We start from the raw sequence: 17,810 nt of genomic DNA, 5'->3' as shown, positions 1-17,810 counted from the left end.
ATATAAGTTTCATCAAATTTAGACTTTGTCATCAAAAGTTACGAGCCTGAGAAAATTTGCCTTATTTTGGAAAATAGGGGGTAACACCCCCTAAAAGTCATAAGATCTTAACGAAAATTGCACCATCACATTCAGCGTATCAGAGAACCCTATAGAAAAAAATTTCAAGGTCCAATCTACAAAAACGTGGAATTTCGTATTTTTTGCCAGAAGACAAATCACGGTTGCGTGTTTATTTGTTTATTTTTTTTCCCCCAGGGGTCATCGTATCGACCAAGGAGTCCTAGAGTGTTACAAGAGGACTCATTCTAACGGAAATAAAAAGTTCTAGTGCCCTTTTTAAGTGACCCAAAAAATTGGAGGGCACCTAGGCTCCCTCCCACGCTCATTTTTTTCCCAAAGTCAACGAATCACAATTTTGAGAAAATCATTTTGTTCCGCATAGTCGAAAACCATAATAACTATGTCTTTGGGGATGACTTACCCCCCACAGTCCCTGGGGGAGGGGCTGCAAGTTACAAACTTTGACCAATGTTTACATACAGTAATAGTTACTGGGAAGTGCACCGACGTTATCAGGGGGATTTTTTTGGTTTGGGTGTGGGGTTCAGGGGAGGTGGCTATATGGGAGGATCTTTCCTTGGAGGAATATTTCACGGGGGAAGAGAAATTCAATGAAAAGGGCGCAGGACTTTCTAGCATTACTATAAAAAAAAACAATGAAAATATAAACATGAAAAAGTTTTTTCAATTGAAAGTAAGGAGTAGCATTAAAACTTAAAACGAACAGAGATTATTACGCATATGATGGGTTCTAAAAATACTTTAGCATAAAGAGCGAGGTATTTAGGAGGAGATAAATACTTCGCTCTTTATGCTAAAAAATTTTTAAATAATTTCAACTATTTATTCTACGGCTTTTCTGATTCAGGGGTCATCTTTAAAGAATTGGGACAAAACAAGATTTAGTGTGAAGAGCAAGGTATTAACGAGGGGACCAACCCTCTCATATATATAATCAAAAATATTAGAATATAAAAGTTTGTTACGTAAGTTAATTCTTAAGCTACGTATTTTTTTACTAATAAAAACGTTTGTTAAAAATTAAAAGATCTAGTTGCCTTTTTAAGTAACCGAAAAATTGGAGGGCAACTAGGCCTCCTTCCCCACCCCTTATTTCTCAAAATCGTCTGATCAAAACAAAGAGAAAGCCATTTAGCCAAAAAAAAAGAAGTAATATGCAAATTTCATTTTAATAATTTATGTACGGAGAGCCAAAATCAGACATGCATTAATTCAAAAACTTTCAGAAATTAAATAAAAAAAACAAGTTTTTTGAAATGAAAGTAAGGAGCGACATTAAAACTTAAAACGAACAGAAATTACTCCGTATATAAAAGGGGCTTTTCCTCCTCGAAACCCCGCTCCTTGCGCTAAAGTTTGATTCTTTCTCGCAACTATACTTTTTAAAACAATAAAAAGTAAGTGTTAAAGCACCAAGATTTTCCTTCAAACAAGTTCATTGACAAAATTAGCGATGACTTGATGCTCACAACTATTCAATTTTAATTTCCTCTCACTCAATTGAACTATCTCTCTTGGTTTCTTCTACAATTAGCCATGACTTGATGCCCACAACTATTCAATTTCAATTTAAAAGCATGGCAACAAATATAGACACATTTGCTAAATTTTCAAAGTAAATAGGAAAGTTTTCCTTGGAGCTTCCCCTCCTCGCCACCTTACAGCACACCCCCCCCCCAGAGGCTGCGCCCCTGACTAGATATTATGGTTTTAATCATTAGAATCTTGGATCTTTCACCCACGCCAGTGAACAACCAATTAAAAAGAAATCTATGGTTTATTTTATTTTTTTTAGCTGTTTTGGTAGAAGTTATACGTTCTTGAGCTCACCATACATTTCAAACATTGCTGCACCAGGAGTGAATTGACAAGAATTCGCTTTGACTTCATTTGTCTCACCTCTGTTGATCTCACCACCATGATCAGACTTAGCTGGGGACAAAAATTAAACCGTGACTTTTCTTGAAGGGAGTTTTCTGGGCGAGATTAAATACAAAAAACAAGTTTTTTTAACTGAAAGTAAGGAGCGACATTAAAACTTAAAACGAACAGAAATTACTCCGTGTATGAAAGGGGCTGTTCCCTTCTCAACGCCCCGCTCTTTATGCTAAAGTTTGACTCTTTCTCTCAGCTCTTCTTTTTAAAACAGTAAAAAACTTTAGCGTAAAGAGCGGGGCGTTGATGAGGAAGCAGCCCCTTTCATATACGAAGTAATTTCTGTTCGTTTAAGTTTTGATGTCGCTCTTTACTTTCAGTTGAAAAACTTCTTTTTTTTTATTTAATTTCTGAACGTTTTTGAATCAATACATGTTTTGATTTTGGCTCTCCGCAGAGGAATTTGTATATATTGTTTTTTTTTTTTTGGCTAAATGGCTTTCTCATAATTTTGATCGAATGATTTTGAGAAAAAAAGAGCGGGAGAGGAAGCCTAGTTGCCCTCCAATTTTTTGGTTAATTAAAAAGGCAACTAGAACTTTTAATTTTTTACGAATCTTTTTATTAGTAAAAGATATACGTAACTTATAAATTAGCTTACGTAAAGAATTTTTTATTCTCATGTTTTTATTACGGATATGAGAGGGTTCGCCCCCTCGTCAGTACCTCTCTCTTTACACCAAATCTTAAATTTTGTCAAAATTCATTAAGAATGACCCCTGAATCACAAAAGCCGTAGAATAAATAGTTGACATTGCTAAAAATATTTTAGCGTAAAGAGCAAGGTATTAGGAGGAGGTGAGCCCCTCATATGGGTAATAATTTGTGTTCGTTTTAAGTTTTAATGCTGCTCCATACTTCCAGCTGAAAAAAACTTTTTCATATTTATTTTTTCATTGTTTTTTTTTTAAATAATGCTAGTAAATCCTGTGCTCCCTTCATGGAAATTTCTTCCCCCATGACAAATTCTTCGATGGAAAGTTCCCCCAGTATATCCCCCTCTTTTCAACCCCTCCCCCCAACCAAAAAATTGTCCTGAAAACGCCTGTACACTTCCCAATAACCATTACTATATGTAAGCACTGGTCAAAGTTTGTAACTTGTAGCCCCTCCCACGGGGACTGTGGAGGAGTAAGTCGTCTCCAAAGACATAGTTATAAGGTTTTTCGACTACGCTGAATAAAATGGCTATCTCAGAATTTTGATCCGTTGACTTTGAGAAAATAATTAGCGTGGGAGGGAGCCTAGATGCCCTCCAATTTTTTTGGTCACTTAAAAAGGGCACTAGAACTTTTCATTTCTGTTATAATTAGCCCTCTCGCAACATTCTAGGACAACTGGGTCGATACGATCACCCCTGGGAAAAAAAAAACAAAACAAAAAAAAAAAAATAAACACGCTTCCGTGATCTGCCTTCTGGCAAAAAATACAAAATTCCACATTTTTGTAGATAGAAGCTTGAAACTTCTACAATAGGGTTCTCTGATACGCTGAATCTGATGGTGTGATTTTCGTTAAGATTCTATGACTTTTAGGGGGTGTTTTCCCCTATTTTCTAAAATAACGCAAATTTTCTCAGGCTCGTAACTGTCGATGCGTAAGACTAAACTTGATGAAACTTATATATTTAAAATTATCATTAAAATGCGATTCTTTTGATGTAGCTATTGGTATCAAAATTCCATTTTTTAGAGTTTTGGTTTCTATTGAGCCGGGTCGCTCCTTACTACAGTTCGTTAACATGAACTGTTATTTTTTCGCAGCAATATGTCTAGGGTTCCGTTTTTCTGAACTGATTTTCCAGAGACAAGCGGTAAGCCTTGCTGTGGTAAGTTGTAAATGCGTGAGTTTTTCCAGGGTGACTTCCTCTCGGACAAACTTTCACAGGGAGAGTTTTCAAGTTTTTGCTTCACGAGCAAAGCTACTTGATGTAGCACAAAAAACTTGATGAAGGTCAAGTTTTCTTTACGAGCATACGAGACTTCTAGGGGGGATGTTATTGCTATAGAGTTTTCCTGGTGCAAGTTTTCTTGAATTGACCTTTCCTGGAACAAGTCTCTTAGGGGATGAGCGTTCCTGCTACGGTCCTACCAAAAATCAAATTGATTGATCAGTTGATTTGACTCCCGTCAGCCAACTCTTCTCTTAACGGAAATAAGAATACAGATATAATTTTTGTTCAGTTTTAGAAACTTAAGTGCGGCCACTGATACGATGACACATTGCCCTTATAGCTTCTGGAATATTCTCAAAAAAAAGGAAAAATTTGCTCTTATTTTTATATGTTTTTGTCCTACGATTAATCGATTCTTCATGACATTTATTAACTCAATTTAGTAATTGTCTGTAGCAGCCAGGCTTTCTTTCAAGCCTCATCTACTCCTTGGTCTTTTATTGAGATGCTAAGAGCATTCCTTAGGGAAATCTCCAGTTGAACTTCCAGGAAATTTCTGGATACTAAAATTTAGTGAAAAAGAGCTAATAGATTCTTTCTCTTTTTTTAACGCTCCACAGGGAAGTCTGTGAAAACATTGTAAGAATTGTAGCCTATAATCTGTTTCTCAAGCACTTTCCTCAGTTCCAGTTAGGAAATAATGAAAAGTATAAATAGTCTATTCTCTTTCGCTATGGAAAGTTTCCCTCTTTCTCAAAATTTTTGACAATAACTTTGCTTTAAAAAGTCATTCGAACAACAATGCTTTTGACGACAATGATATTCTGAGATATTGCGTTTCAATATTTTTTCGACACTGGTTTTCTAAGAATACTTAAAGTTATGCGTCTGATGGAAAATAATTTATTAAAAGGTTAACTTTTAACAGGGTTCAAAATTAGTTATTTAGAATACTAACAGAGTACTAACAGATAAAACTTATTTTTTTAAATTATCTAACTCTGGCTTTTTAATTTTGTTTTTGAAAATAACATCAAAATAACTAGGTCATGTTTAATTTTTGTAAATTGAAAATTCAATTCGTTCCCTTCAGAAAGAGAGTCAGACTTTCAAGTGTTCCGGAGCCCTCATTTTTAATATTCATTTTAAGAACACCTTAGTAAAATTTACTTGAAGCACACACTATTTTGGACCTCATAATTAATAATGTCAATGCCTAATTCTAACGTGAGTCTGAATCAGAGTAATATTCACTGCCTGTCTACCCTATCCTTTCTACCTGGATAGGCCTATTCATCACACTTAATTTTGAATTTCCTAATCCTTGTAGGGGAGTTTCTGAATCTCATGAAAAGCCAATAAAAAAAAAGAATTTGTCAGTAAAAAAAATCAATATGATAGTTGCTTTTCATCGTTGTGACGTTATCATCGTTTGCATCGTTGTGACGATTTTCATAGTATTCAATTTAGCTAACGTTAGACCTTGACAGCCAATATTGCTGTTGGAGCAACAGTTTGGTTTTGTCTCGTTTTGTTTTTCCTATTCCACCGATTTCAGCTTGTTGCTAGGAAGTGACAAGGGCCTAGCCTTTGCGGTTCTTATGGAAAGTGTAGACCTAAAACCAACTTGATGAATATGACACTATATTTTAAAAACTTGCACTTAAGTCAAGTTTCTATAATTCGATAAAACATAATTCAATAAAAGCCAAGCTTTTGTTACATCGAGCCATGTTTCTGCTTTCAACTAGAAAAACCCGTTAAGTAGGTAAGTACCAGTTTTGAATCGAAGTTCGAATAGAATCAGAAAGATACTAAAGAAGCGCTACGGTTGCCAGGAAAAGAAATTGAGCTTTCTCATTGCTCCATCCTATGTAGTGATATTAGGAAGTTGGCCGGCTAAAAGTAAATCAACTTTTGCACCAAGACAGATCAATTTTTTTCAACGCTGATCAATAGTCCTTGGGGATCAAAGTAAACGATATCCCTTTTCTTGTAAAAAAAATTGTTATGACATCAAATGAAAAATACAAGTATTTTCAACTGAAATTAAGAAGCATCATTAAAACTTGAAATGAAGAGTATAGAATAGAATAGAATAGGTTTTATTTGCACAATCTTTCGTAGTCATAAAACTTAATGGCGCTTGTGCTTACAAAAAAGAAAAAAGCATTAAATAAAACGACAAAAAAAAAATCAGAAGGCAAATAGTTTAAAATCAACAATTGTTATACTTTGATACAAAGAAAGGGATGAATGAGTTGGAAAAACGATTTGTGCGTGAAGGAGGTGCTGCTAATCTGTCAAATTTCTTCAACCTAGTACTTCGATGTTTCACTAAAACTGGTGGTAGTATCGATCTGTATTTATCACTTCTGAGAAGATATTGGCCAAATTCAAGGATCAAACTGAGACGACGCTCTTGAAGAGAGGGAATTTGTAAAGTGGATAATGCTAACTTATATTCGGTAAAAGCATCGCACAATATTACTTTGACTGCTCTTTTTTGTATTGACTCAAGCTGGTCACTTAGGTAAATAGTGTTATTGACTTGTGGGCCCCATACGGGACATGCATGCTCTAAAATTGGTCGAATGTAAGTAAGATAGGCTATCCTTAGTTGTGTCACTGAAAAACCAAATCGACGCATTGTGTCCGCATCGCACTATTTGCCTTTTTGATAATTGTATCGACATGGAGGCTGAAAGAGCAGTCGATGCTAAACTTGACACCAAGCACTACTGCCGAAGATTCACTAGGATAAGGAGGAGGAGGGCACACAAAGTCTCTCTTCAGGGGATTAAAGCGAAGGATCTTTAACTCTTTACGCTAAATTTCGAATCTTGTCCAATTCCTTCAGAACGACTCCTGAATTACAAAGACCATTGAACTAGAATAAAAATCTCTTATAATAGGGCTAAAAACAACTTAAGTGTAAAGATTAGGGAACCGTCGAGGGGGGCGACCCTCCTCATATACGTAATAATTTTTTTTCGTTCAAGTGTTAACGTTGCTTCTTACTTTCAGTTCAAAAAACCTGTTTTTCTATTTAGTTTCGCTTATCAACCTATCAACTAACAAAAAGAGTTGACCAGTTACCTTCAACGTAAACCACCAAATACCAATCCTTTATCCTTCTCAAACCCTCCCCCCATCCCCCAGAAACAATGCCTAAATATGTTAAAATCCTTATTTTCTCATCTTCACTGTCCATTTCATTCTACAAAATAAAACCTTTCTGCATAAAGGAATCTTTGACTTGGACGTCATCGCTATTGGAGCATAGGACTTACTCTCCACTCGAGTGTCGTGACAATCAAAATGTAAGTTCATTTGAAAAAAGTACCTAGAACAACTTAGTAGTATACCTCTATTTGTTGATATATCAAAACATGCTAAAAAAAATGATTACCCATGGAAAAATATACTCATGAAAAAATATACTTAGGAAAAAATAATTCATTTGAAAAATATACTCAAAATAGGTCGGCAGCAGACCTCTATTTGTTGATACATGGAAAATATACCTGTAATAAATAATTACCCATGAAAAAGATATATCTATAAAAAATAATTCATTTGAAAATATACCCAAAACAACTTGGCAGTAGATCTCTATTTGTTGATACATGGAAAAATACCCATAAAAAAATATATATACCTATGAAAAATAATTCATTTGAAAAATATACCCAAAATTACTTGACGGAAGACCTCTATTGGCTTATACATGAAAAATATACCCATGATAAATAATTACCCATGAAAAAAGATATACCTATGAAAAATAATTCGTTTGAAAATATGCCCAAAACAACTTGGCAGTAGACCTCTATTTGTTGATACATCAAGAATATACCTATGAAAAATAATTCATTTGAAAAATATACCCATGATAAATAATTACCCATTAAAAAAATATACCTATAAAAAATAATTTGTTTGAAAATATACCCGAAACAACTTGGCACTAGACATCTATTTGTTGATACATGAAGAATATACCCATGAAAAAAATATACCTATGAAAAATAATTAATTTGAAAAATAAACCTAAAATTACTTGGTAGCAGACCTCTATTTGTTGCTACCTGAAAAATATACCCATGATAAATAATTACCCATGAAAAAGATATATCTCTGAAAAATAACCCATTTGAAAATATACCCGAAACAACTCGGCAGTAGACCTCTATTTGTCTATATATAAATAAAAAGATTTAGCTCTGACACTTAACAATTATGTATGTGAAATTAAGCTCCAGATTGATCTACCTTTAAAATGTTTTCGCTACAATTAATAGAATTTACTATTTTATTCCAGAACCTAGATAAGCACTCTAACCTCGCAATATGCCCAATGCCCAATACCCGATATACCCAAAAAATTTTCTTTTGCAGCTTGAAAAATTGGCACTAGAGTCACGAAGCTACAATTGGTTAGCCTGTGATTTGAAATTAAGTCGTTTAAAAGACATGGATCGTGGAGAAGTTCTGATTTTTAAAGAATTAACATGGCAAGCTGTTAGAATAGAAGCCAAGTCCTTGGAGGATCCCAACCTCATACCCCTCAGACTACTGACGAACCAAGCTAAAGTGCGAATAACAGTCAAAAAAAAATTATCAGGTATATTGTTTGTCTAAGTGTTAGGATAAACAACCGCTGTTCGGACAAAGTCCCTTTAATATTTTGAAGATAAGTAGTTTCTTTCTTATTACAATTTAGCCCCTTAAAAAACTGAAAAGAAAACCCCGAAAATTTTGCCTCTGCTCTTGCAGAATACATTTATGATGACTTGGACCATACTATTTTATTTAACAAAGCTAGCTTCATTTTGCACGGCAAAGGTATTGTCTGGCACTAAGACAACAGAGCTTTTACTAGCTTTGAACATGGGTTCTGGTGATTAAGAATAAATTAGTCATATTTCGGTTTTCTCAAAAGAGAAGCTGATACTTTAGTAATCCCTGAAATAAACCTTGAACTCCCTTTGTAATCACATAATCAACCGTGTCATCAACAACTTAGATCTCAAAGGGTGCCTGCAAAGACTGCTATTAATAAAACGAGAAGTCAGATGACTTAGTTCTCAAACTTATTTATAAATGCTGTTTTGTTTGTTTGAGTGAATGAATTTTTCTTTTGTTTCTCAGTTATTCGCTATTTTTTGCGAAATCCAAATTTTTGGATTTTGTGCAAATCGCGGATATTGGTGAATGCCTCGCTTTAAGGTTGTTAGGTATTTTTGGTTTCAATCCTTCTAATTTTGTCTTTTATTTAATCTTATTCATCTTTTAATTTTTGTTTTTTTATTGGCTTTTATTGGGTTTGTTTTTTCACATTGACTTTTGGCGTTTGCTTTTGGTTTTTCTTTGTCTTTTTTTGGAATTTTCTCTAAATGTATTTGTTTGTTCGCGCTGAAGAAGAGAGGCAGTTGTACTCCCGAAATATTCGCTTTTTTGTGTTTTTTTTCCAGTATTTTCGTTTGGCCTTAAAAAAACCATTTTTAAAAAGATCGTTTCTTCTTCATATTACAATTTACTGGACTCTACTCACTGGACTCTACCTTAGCCTCAAGCACTTCATCAGTACAAAGGATCAGTTGGAGTAGGCTCTCTTTGTGGTTTCTACACCATTACTTAATGTAACCAACAGTAATGGCGTCAAAAATTGAGGGACCAGAGAACTATCCCCAAATGACTTTCCAAACCTTTCAAATGTTGAAGGATCCACATAAGCTGCCTTTTGGAGAACATTAATCTCAAAATGAAGGCTTGTCATAAAATACTTTTTTGACTTCTTGACTATGAATCCTTTAAGGGGTGCAAAAAAAGGGACTATCACCGGCTCTACTCTTACGGAGCACCAAGCCACTTGAGGCCAACGCAGCTTCGCACGCTCCTCCTTAATCCCGATTTAATCAAAGCTTACCTCTTCACACCCTCCCAGGAAGTTTCCATTTCCTTAGATCTTTTTTTATGACGTCCTCCAGTCCAAGACGAGAACGACCTGCTTTCCGTTTAGCCCTAGATGTTTGGCCGAAAAAGACCATCTTCGGCAATCTGTCATCCTTCATCCGCAGAACGTGCCCTAGCCAGCTCAACCTTTCTTTCATTATAGCTCTTGAAAGCGAGTTTGGGCCATATTTTTCTTACGGCCTACTGCTTGAAACACGGTCAGTTAGCTGGGTACCCAGAACAATACGTAAGCAATTTCTCTAGAAAACATGTAGCAAATCTTCATCGGATTTTTAGAGCGCCCATGCTTCAGAGCCATATTTGACCACTGTCATCATTGTAGCTTCTAATATTCTTCTCTTGATTTGCTGACTTATCTTTCTATTCTTCTGAACTTTTTTTAACTATGAAAAAACACCCTGAGCCTTGGATATTCTACTTTTATCATTTTCACTGCTCACACCGCCTCTACTAATAATACTACCTAGGTGAGTGAAGCTGCCCACCTGTGAGTTATCACCGACTCTAGTATTACAAAAGAGCTCAAGCCCTTCTAAGACTGTATATGTTCAAATGCCTGTTGGATATGAAGAACCACTTACCATTGAAGTGGTATTGTGCATGGTAGAAAGTGTAGGAATAGCAGCTTTTAGTACAGTTCAACCATTAGACATAAGTCAGAGACTTCTAATAGAATCGTTGCATTCGTTGAATGTAAAAAAAAAAGTTCTAGCTGCCTAAGTTTTTTGTAGACTTAGTCACTTCCAATGCGCTATTCCACCGCATTTTCATGACGAGAGGGATATGAAAACAAAATGTTGTAAGAGGCCACTCTCTTTACAACATCTTCTAAAGTTACCGTGCTGGACAGATGAAATTTGAGCTTTCTAAATTATTTCCCCAGTTTTATCAATGTTCGAGTAAATTTAACGTGTCATCCGATAGTCTCCTAGTTCCCCACTGTTCTTCTCAATTGTTTTCGACACCCTCCTCCATAGACGTTGCATCAGTTTCATCAGATTCCACAGCTAGAGCATCTTTACTTCCGGAGTTTTCAGAACTAGGAACAGATAGGCCATCTGAATAATTCTTACCGTTTTCACCAGTCTTCCGTTTAACTTCCGTTAGGCATAATTTCTGGACCCTTCGACTACAATGAACACATTTGCTATCGCCAAATTTTAATCGGAAGTCTTTGGGGAAATAATGAATGTGGATGGGGGCTGGTTGCCCTCGAATCATTTTTGACTCTTAAAAAGGGTACCGTAATCTCCAATTTCAAATCAAATGAGCCCCATTTGAAGTTCGTACAACCACCCATTCCATAAAAACCTTATATTCCCCGATGTTATATGCTGTTCGGACTATTTTGAGCAAAATTGCTATATCTTAATTTTAATCAGATTTGTTTGATAAGGGGGTTAGTTGGGGGGGGGGGGGGGCTTGCTTTCCTCCAACACCTTTGACTCTTAAAAGGGAACTAGAACGTCCTATTTTAACCAAATGAGTCTCCTCTAAAGTTTGTACAACCATCCCTTCCATTAAAACCTTAAATTCCCCCGGGGCATAATTTACTGTCCTTGCCCCCAGATTCTGGGGGTTTGTTTCAACCCAAAAAGCCTTGCTTTATGATATTTAGGCTATTTTGAATAAAATGATTATCTCAAAATTTCTATTAGATACATTTCGAGACGATGCTAAGTGTGTGTGTATGTGCGGGGGGGGGGGGGGTAGCTGCCTTCTGATCGCTTTGACTCTTAAAAATAGCACTAGAGGTTCTGATTACCAATCCAATGAGCCCCCTCCGAAGTTTAGATGACCATGCTTTCTATTAAAACCTTATATAACCCCAGGGCGTAACTTGCAACCCTTGTCCTGAGGACTGGGGAGATTTGTCATTCTCAAAGACATAATTTCCTTAACTTACAACTGCTTTGAACAAAATGGCTATCTCAAAATTTTAATTGGAAGTGTTTTAGCAAATGGTGGTTTGCTAGTCCTATCAATTTCCAATCGAATGAGCACTTTTTGAAGTTTCTACAAAAATGCTTTCTATAAAAAACCTTATATGCCCCAAGGGGATAACTTACAACCCTTGTTCTGAGGGTTGTGGAGGGTTTTCATATTCAAAGACATAGTTTCCAGATTTTTCAACTATGTTGAACAAAATGGTTATATCAAAATTTTGATCAGAAGTGCTTGGAGAAATGAAGGGCATGGGGGGGGGGCATTCGCCCTCTGATTACTTTCAACAATCAAAAGGGGCACTAGCCTTCTCAATTTCCAATCGAATGTCCCCTATTTGAAGTTTCTATGACAACGATTTCTATAAAACCTTATATGCCCCCAGGACATAGTTTACAACCTTCACCTTGAGGGCTGTGAGGGGGGGGGTCATTATCAAAGACATAATTTCTGGACCTTTCAACTACGTTGAACAAAATGGCTATCTCAAAATTATGATTGGACGTGTTTGGGGAAAGGGTGGGCGTGGGGGGGGGGGGTATTTGCCCTCTAATCACTTTTGGCTATTAAAATTCGTTATATCAAAATTTTGATCGGATGTGCTTGGAGAGATGAAGGGCATGGGCGGGGCATTCGCGCTCTGATTACTTTCAACTATCAAAAGGGGCACTAGCCTTCTCAATTTCCAATCGAATGCCCCCTTATTGAAGTTTCTACGACAAGGATTTCTATAAAACCTTATATGCCCCCAGGACATAGCTTACAACCTTCACCTTGAGGGCTGTGAGGGGGGGGGGTCATTCTCAAAGACATAATATCTGGACCTTTCAACTACGTTGAACAAAATGGCTATCTCAAAAGTATGATTGGATGTGTTTGGGGAACGGTTGGGCGTTGGGGGGGCTAGTTGCCCTCTAATCACTTTTGACTATTAAAAAGGGCACTAGCCATTTCAATTTATAATCGAATGAGCCTTCTTTGAAGTTCCTACGACTATGCTCTCTATAAAAAGCCTTATATGCCTCTGGGACATAACTTACAACCCTTGCTCTGAAGACTTGGGGGGTTTGTCATCCTCAAAGATATAATTTCCGGATCTTCAACTACGTTTGATAAAATGGCTGTCTCAAAATTTTGATTGGATGTGTTTGGGGAAAGGATGGGCGTGGGAGGGGGTTCGTTGCCCTCCAATCACGTTCGACTAGTAAAAAGGGCACTAGCTGTTTCAATTTCCAATCGATTGAGCCCTTTTTGAAGTTTCTACGACAATTCTTTCGATACGAAGTGTCCGGGTCTAAGAAAAAAAAGAAATAAATAAATAATACATTGTGCCATTGTGCGCTGCCTATGATTACGAAGTTGACCAAAAGATTAATTAGAAATAAAAAGTAGAATTCATCTAAGAAAGAGATTACTCAGAAGATGAAAATAAAAAATGAAAGATGCACGAGAAAAAATACAAAACGATTCTATTTCAAACTACTTTTTAGTTACTGAAGGGTTTATTTGTGAATACATTTCTTGCTTTATTATAAATTTTTCATGAGGATTTCAGAAAGAAAAAATAGAGTAACATTCGTATAATTGGATAGCAAGGGATATAAGCCTAATCTAATAAATGATATGGTTTTCTCAGAGTCTCTGAGAGAAAAATTGAACTTCTTTGGATACCTTCAGTTTGATCAAATAAATTTGTTGGGTCTGATGGGTAAATTTGATTTATAAGGTGTCCCAAAGACTAGTTCTTTGTCTACAACTTGAAGAAGACAATGACTCATCCTTCGATCTTTCTCGGCCTGTGGTCATTAGGAGACACAGCGTATACTTAAAGAATACATTTACAGACTGATCAAAAATGACATCTACGTATCACCTACAAAATGTGAGCTAACTAGGAATGATCCTGTCTCGCTAAACCTGAAAGAAATTGGAACAAACATGGATATCTTCCCAGTCATCATATCTAATTACTTCATATATACAATTTAAAAATATATCCAGTTGTCCGTTAAGGATTTGAAATTACGAAGACACCAATAAATAGGGAGATCGGCAAGAATTTCCTAATTCTATGCTCGAATTAAAATTAGCTTGAGAGACATTGTCTGCTTGAACCTTACAACCTGAAGTGTATTCTGACTTCATGGCTAGTTTTTGTACCCTTTTTTATGTCCCCCTTCGAGAAGGTCGTAATCAAAGAACGATAATAATAGACGTACATAATAATAGACAACATAATAAATAATAAAACTAATATATACATATAATAAAACTATATATAATAAAATATAATAAATCTAAGATATAAATAATAATAATATATAAATAATATGCAATTCCATAATAATAATATTATAGAAAGGTTTATAAATAAAATAAAATATAGTAAAACTTTATATAATAAAACTAATAATATACATAATAATAATAATAGACGTGCATAGACGATAATAAGACAGCAGCAGAAACCACCTTCCTCCCTGACTCCCTCTTGCTTACATATGACGCGTGCTGTTTAAGGATACATATACAAAAACTACCTAATTTCAAGTTAAATGAGTTACAATAAGCTATCAATCAGCAGAGGTTAAAAACATTTATGTACAGAAACAGATTTTATTGTAGTTTTGGAGTATTAATAGATAGTATTTGCTCAATTTCTTCTTTTAGAACCAGGAGAAAGTTTCGATTTTTTAAGCCACTTATTTACTGTCTTGTTAAACTGCAACCACCAGGAAAAAATTTCAGTCGATACCTCCACTCAGCCACTCTTGGTAAAAAAATATATATATAAAAATGAATACATATAAAATAAAAAGTATATAGACGAATAATATAGAAACGTAAGAATAAAAATAATAATCAGAAAACTGAGTTTCTGCGAGACAACTTGTTTAGTCTTTCAAATGTGAAAAAAGTAAAATTAGTAATCATATAAAAGCCATTTTTATTGTATTTTGTCTATTTGATTCTTTTTTATAATCTAAATGACTTATTTTCACACGCATGCGTGAAGTCAAAAATTATTTACTATTAGTGTCTACTAGAATGGATAGGTGCGTTTGTTTCCCATCCAAATGATATGCTTTTCTTTCTTTCTTTTCGCAATGGACAAAAGTCAGCATTGCCAATTTTGGAAAGTCAATCTTCATGGTTACCAGAACTATATTTATTTAATGTCAAAATATAAATTATATTTAATTAAAATCAAAGTAAAATCAATCAATTTGTTTTTGAGGCAAGTAAGGAGACTGCTAGTGTTTTGAATGTTGAGGTAACAATTATTTGTCGACGTTATTGTCAAACTTGTCAGTTTTTACTGGAAAAAGATTTATAGTATAAAATAAACGGCAACATTTGACGAATGTTGTTGAATATTTTCATACGTTTTCTTTTTTTTCACTTTGGTAGAAATTTTCTTGTCTACATTTCTGGTGGTCATTCCAAAACAATTGTTTTAACTGATAATTGGTTAATCATTCCTTTCTAACTTAACTTGATCTGTTTTCCCCTAATTTTTCCCTTAATTGTTTAGCTTAGTCCCTGTTACTTTCTTACCTACCGTAGACCTGGATATACCCATGTTATCTCTGTTATCTGTGTCAAAGGAGGATTTCTTGTCCTGATTAACTTGATTGGTTAAATGATAAAACATTTAGCTTAGCAAATAAATGTTTCTAACGGGTGATAATTTAATAACTTTTTTTTTTTACTTAGATTGTTCTGTTTTGGGTGGAAGGATTGTAATACTCTTGGAGGACCTTCTTTGGGTGTTAACAGATGCACAACTTCGAGCAGCAATACTTTTTGCCACGTCTTTACTCGATGTCATTGAACAAGAAGATGAGATGAATAAGAAATTCAAAGCGGTTAGAAAGCTTCAGGTGAGAAAGTAGTAATTGAGCGTGATATTTAGAAATATTGAAACGTATCGGAGGTGCATGTTGGTCAAATTGAGTGAACTAGGTACAACGCCAAACTATGTACTATTATGATAGTCGCAGGAGGGTTTCCCTTGCTGAAACCAAATGTTCGCTTGTTAAAGTCAACCCAGGTTAAGAATACTTAAGCTGATTATTTAGATTTTGCTGGTTGTTTAAAAAAGGTTTATGGCTCATCCCTGAAGGGTGTTTGGAGCTCCAACAATTTGGGACGCCAGAATCCAGTGGTATCTTTGGGAGAGTCTCATTTTCAAATTTTTACCTGTCGTCTGTGGCATCAATTAACGAATGAGTGGATCAATCTTGGATAAAAGCCAAATAAGCTCAGGAAATGTGCGAACAAATTCATTCACACATGCGAATGCTCTAATGAACGAAGCCCCAAAACTGTTCGGCTCCTTAAAAAAAAGAAAATGTACGTTTCTTCTGACATTGACTTGTTTTTTTCTTTTTTTTTTAATAATTATAATATTTGAAAAAAATATAATAAAGAAACCAATAGATCAACCGCCAGAAGTCAGTTTTAAGGCTATACGCCCTTTATAAAAAGAAGAAATTATATTTACACTCCCTATCAACCAATATTAACATAATAATACAATATTCTCTTTTGTAAATTTGTCAGTGAACAGAATAAACAAAATATTTGTAAAATGCATTATAAATACATTCCCCATGTTAGCCACCATTCTGGAGCGCCCAAGAACCTTAAAATTACCAGCTATTATTAATTTTGCTTTTTTTTTCGACGTAAAGAAAATCCTAATTGCATTAATAAAAAAGTGAAAATAACCAAATTTTTAGAGTAATCCCTTTAATCCTTTCAATTTTTCATTGAAATAAAATAACACAATCCTCATTTAATTTCTATGAAAAGAGACTAAGGACATCCATTATGCCAATTATAATAGCGTGTATTCAGAGGTGAGGATCCTTTTAAGATTGATCCCGCCTATTAGAGTTGATGTAGGTGCCAGCTAACCTTTTGTATAAGGTTGTTTAAATAATATCTCGCGTTGTAATAGCGTGCTTGGATGTGATTCAGAACATTCTCAGGTTTATGACTATACGCCTTGGCTTTAGAACTGTGATTCCCAATGTGGGGCACGCACATGACCCGTAGGTGGGGCATGACAATATTTTAATGGGTTATGGGCAGGACGTGCACCCTTCGAATGACTATATTTTAGAGCCTTAATTTTGAATAAGACATTTTTCATGTGAATGACATCATATTCAAATGCATTTAAAGAGCAGAAAAGATACATGATAGAATTGCAATTAAGCTATGTATTGTATAAGAGGTGTTGTATTCAGAAATATTTTTCATTAGTATAAAATGTGCCTAGAGGACAACCCAACAAAAGATACGAAGTTAGGAAATACTGCCTTAGAATTTCAAGTACTATTTCCTAAAGAAAAAAAAAAAAAAAAAAAAAAAAAAAAAAAAAAAAAAAAAAAAAAAAAAAAAAAAAAAAAAAAAAAAAAAAAAAGAACAAAAGACGGTTCAGTTGTGTATTTTATTTGAATGTCTACATAATGCCAAATGGGTCCCTCTTCCCTCTTTTTAACTCAATGATGTTGGAAATGTTTCTACTCATTTCCCTTAACGATTTCCCTTTTTCCAACGTTCAGCCAGACTTAACGCTTTTATTCGGCTAGCTAACGCAAGATGTTTAGAGCCGTATTTAAGCACACGATTACAGGTTGAAATAGTTAAAGGATGTTGTATAAAAGGTGAACTTCCATTCTGCAAAATTAAAGTAACAATAGCAGAACAGAAGGTATTCTTTCTATTTTTTATTTATTTATTTTTATTTTTTGGTTGTACCAGAAAAGTGTTTTGTGTCTCTCAGTGAATAATTCTAAGTAACAAGACAAGAAATTTAAGTCCAAATATGTACTCAGAATATGATTCCTTAGAGAGGGACTGTAGTTCAGGGGGTGGGAGTGGATTTGATAAATCGAAATAAAAATGAGGCGAATTATATCAATAATTGAGTAGAACACCGTAAAATCATGGAATTTATGGG

General features: G+C 34.9%; 1 protein-coding gene across 1 annotated transcript in view; it reads left to right on the top strand.

The window, feature by feature from the left end:
• The window catches only part of LOC136043830 (bridge-like lipid transfer protein family member 3B), a 74,343-nt gene that overhangs the window by 14,314 nt on the left and 42,219 nt on the right, over positions 1-17,810 (top strand). The window contains exons 4-5 of the mRNA XM_065728762.1: positions 8,315-8,540; positions 15,554-15,720. Coding sequence (XP_065584834.1) covers positions 8,315-8,540; positions 15,554-15,720 — 393 coding nt within the window. The remainder of the gene's footprint in view (positions 1-8,314; positions 8,541-15,553; positions 15,721-17,810) is intronic.

The sequence above is a fragment of the Artemia franciscana genome, chromosome 2 (assembly GCF_032884065.1).
Source record: "Artemia franciscana chromosome 2, ASM3288406v1, whole genome shotgun sequence".
Classification (NCBI taxonomy): domain Eukaryota; kingdom Metazoa; phylum Arthropoda; class Branchiopoda; order Anostraca; family Artemiidae; genus Artemia; species Artemia franciscana.
This window is presented reverse-complemented; position numbering and strand designations above follow the sequence as displayed.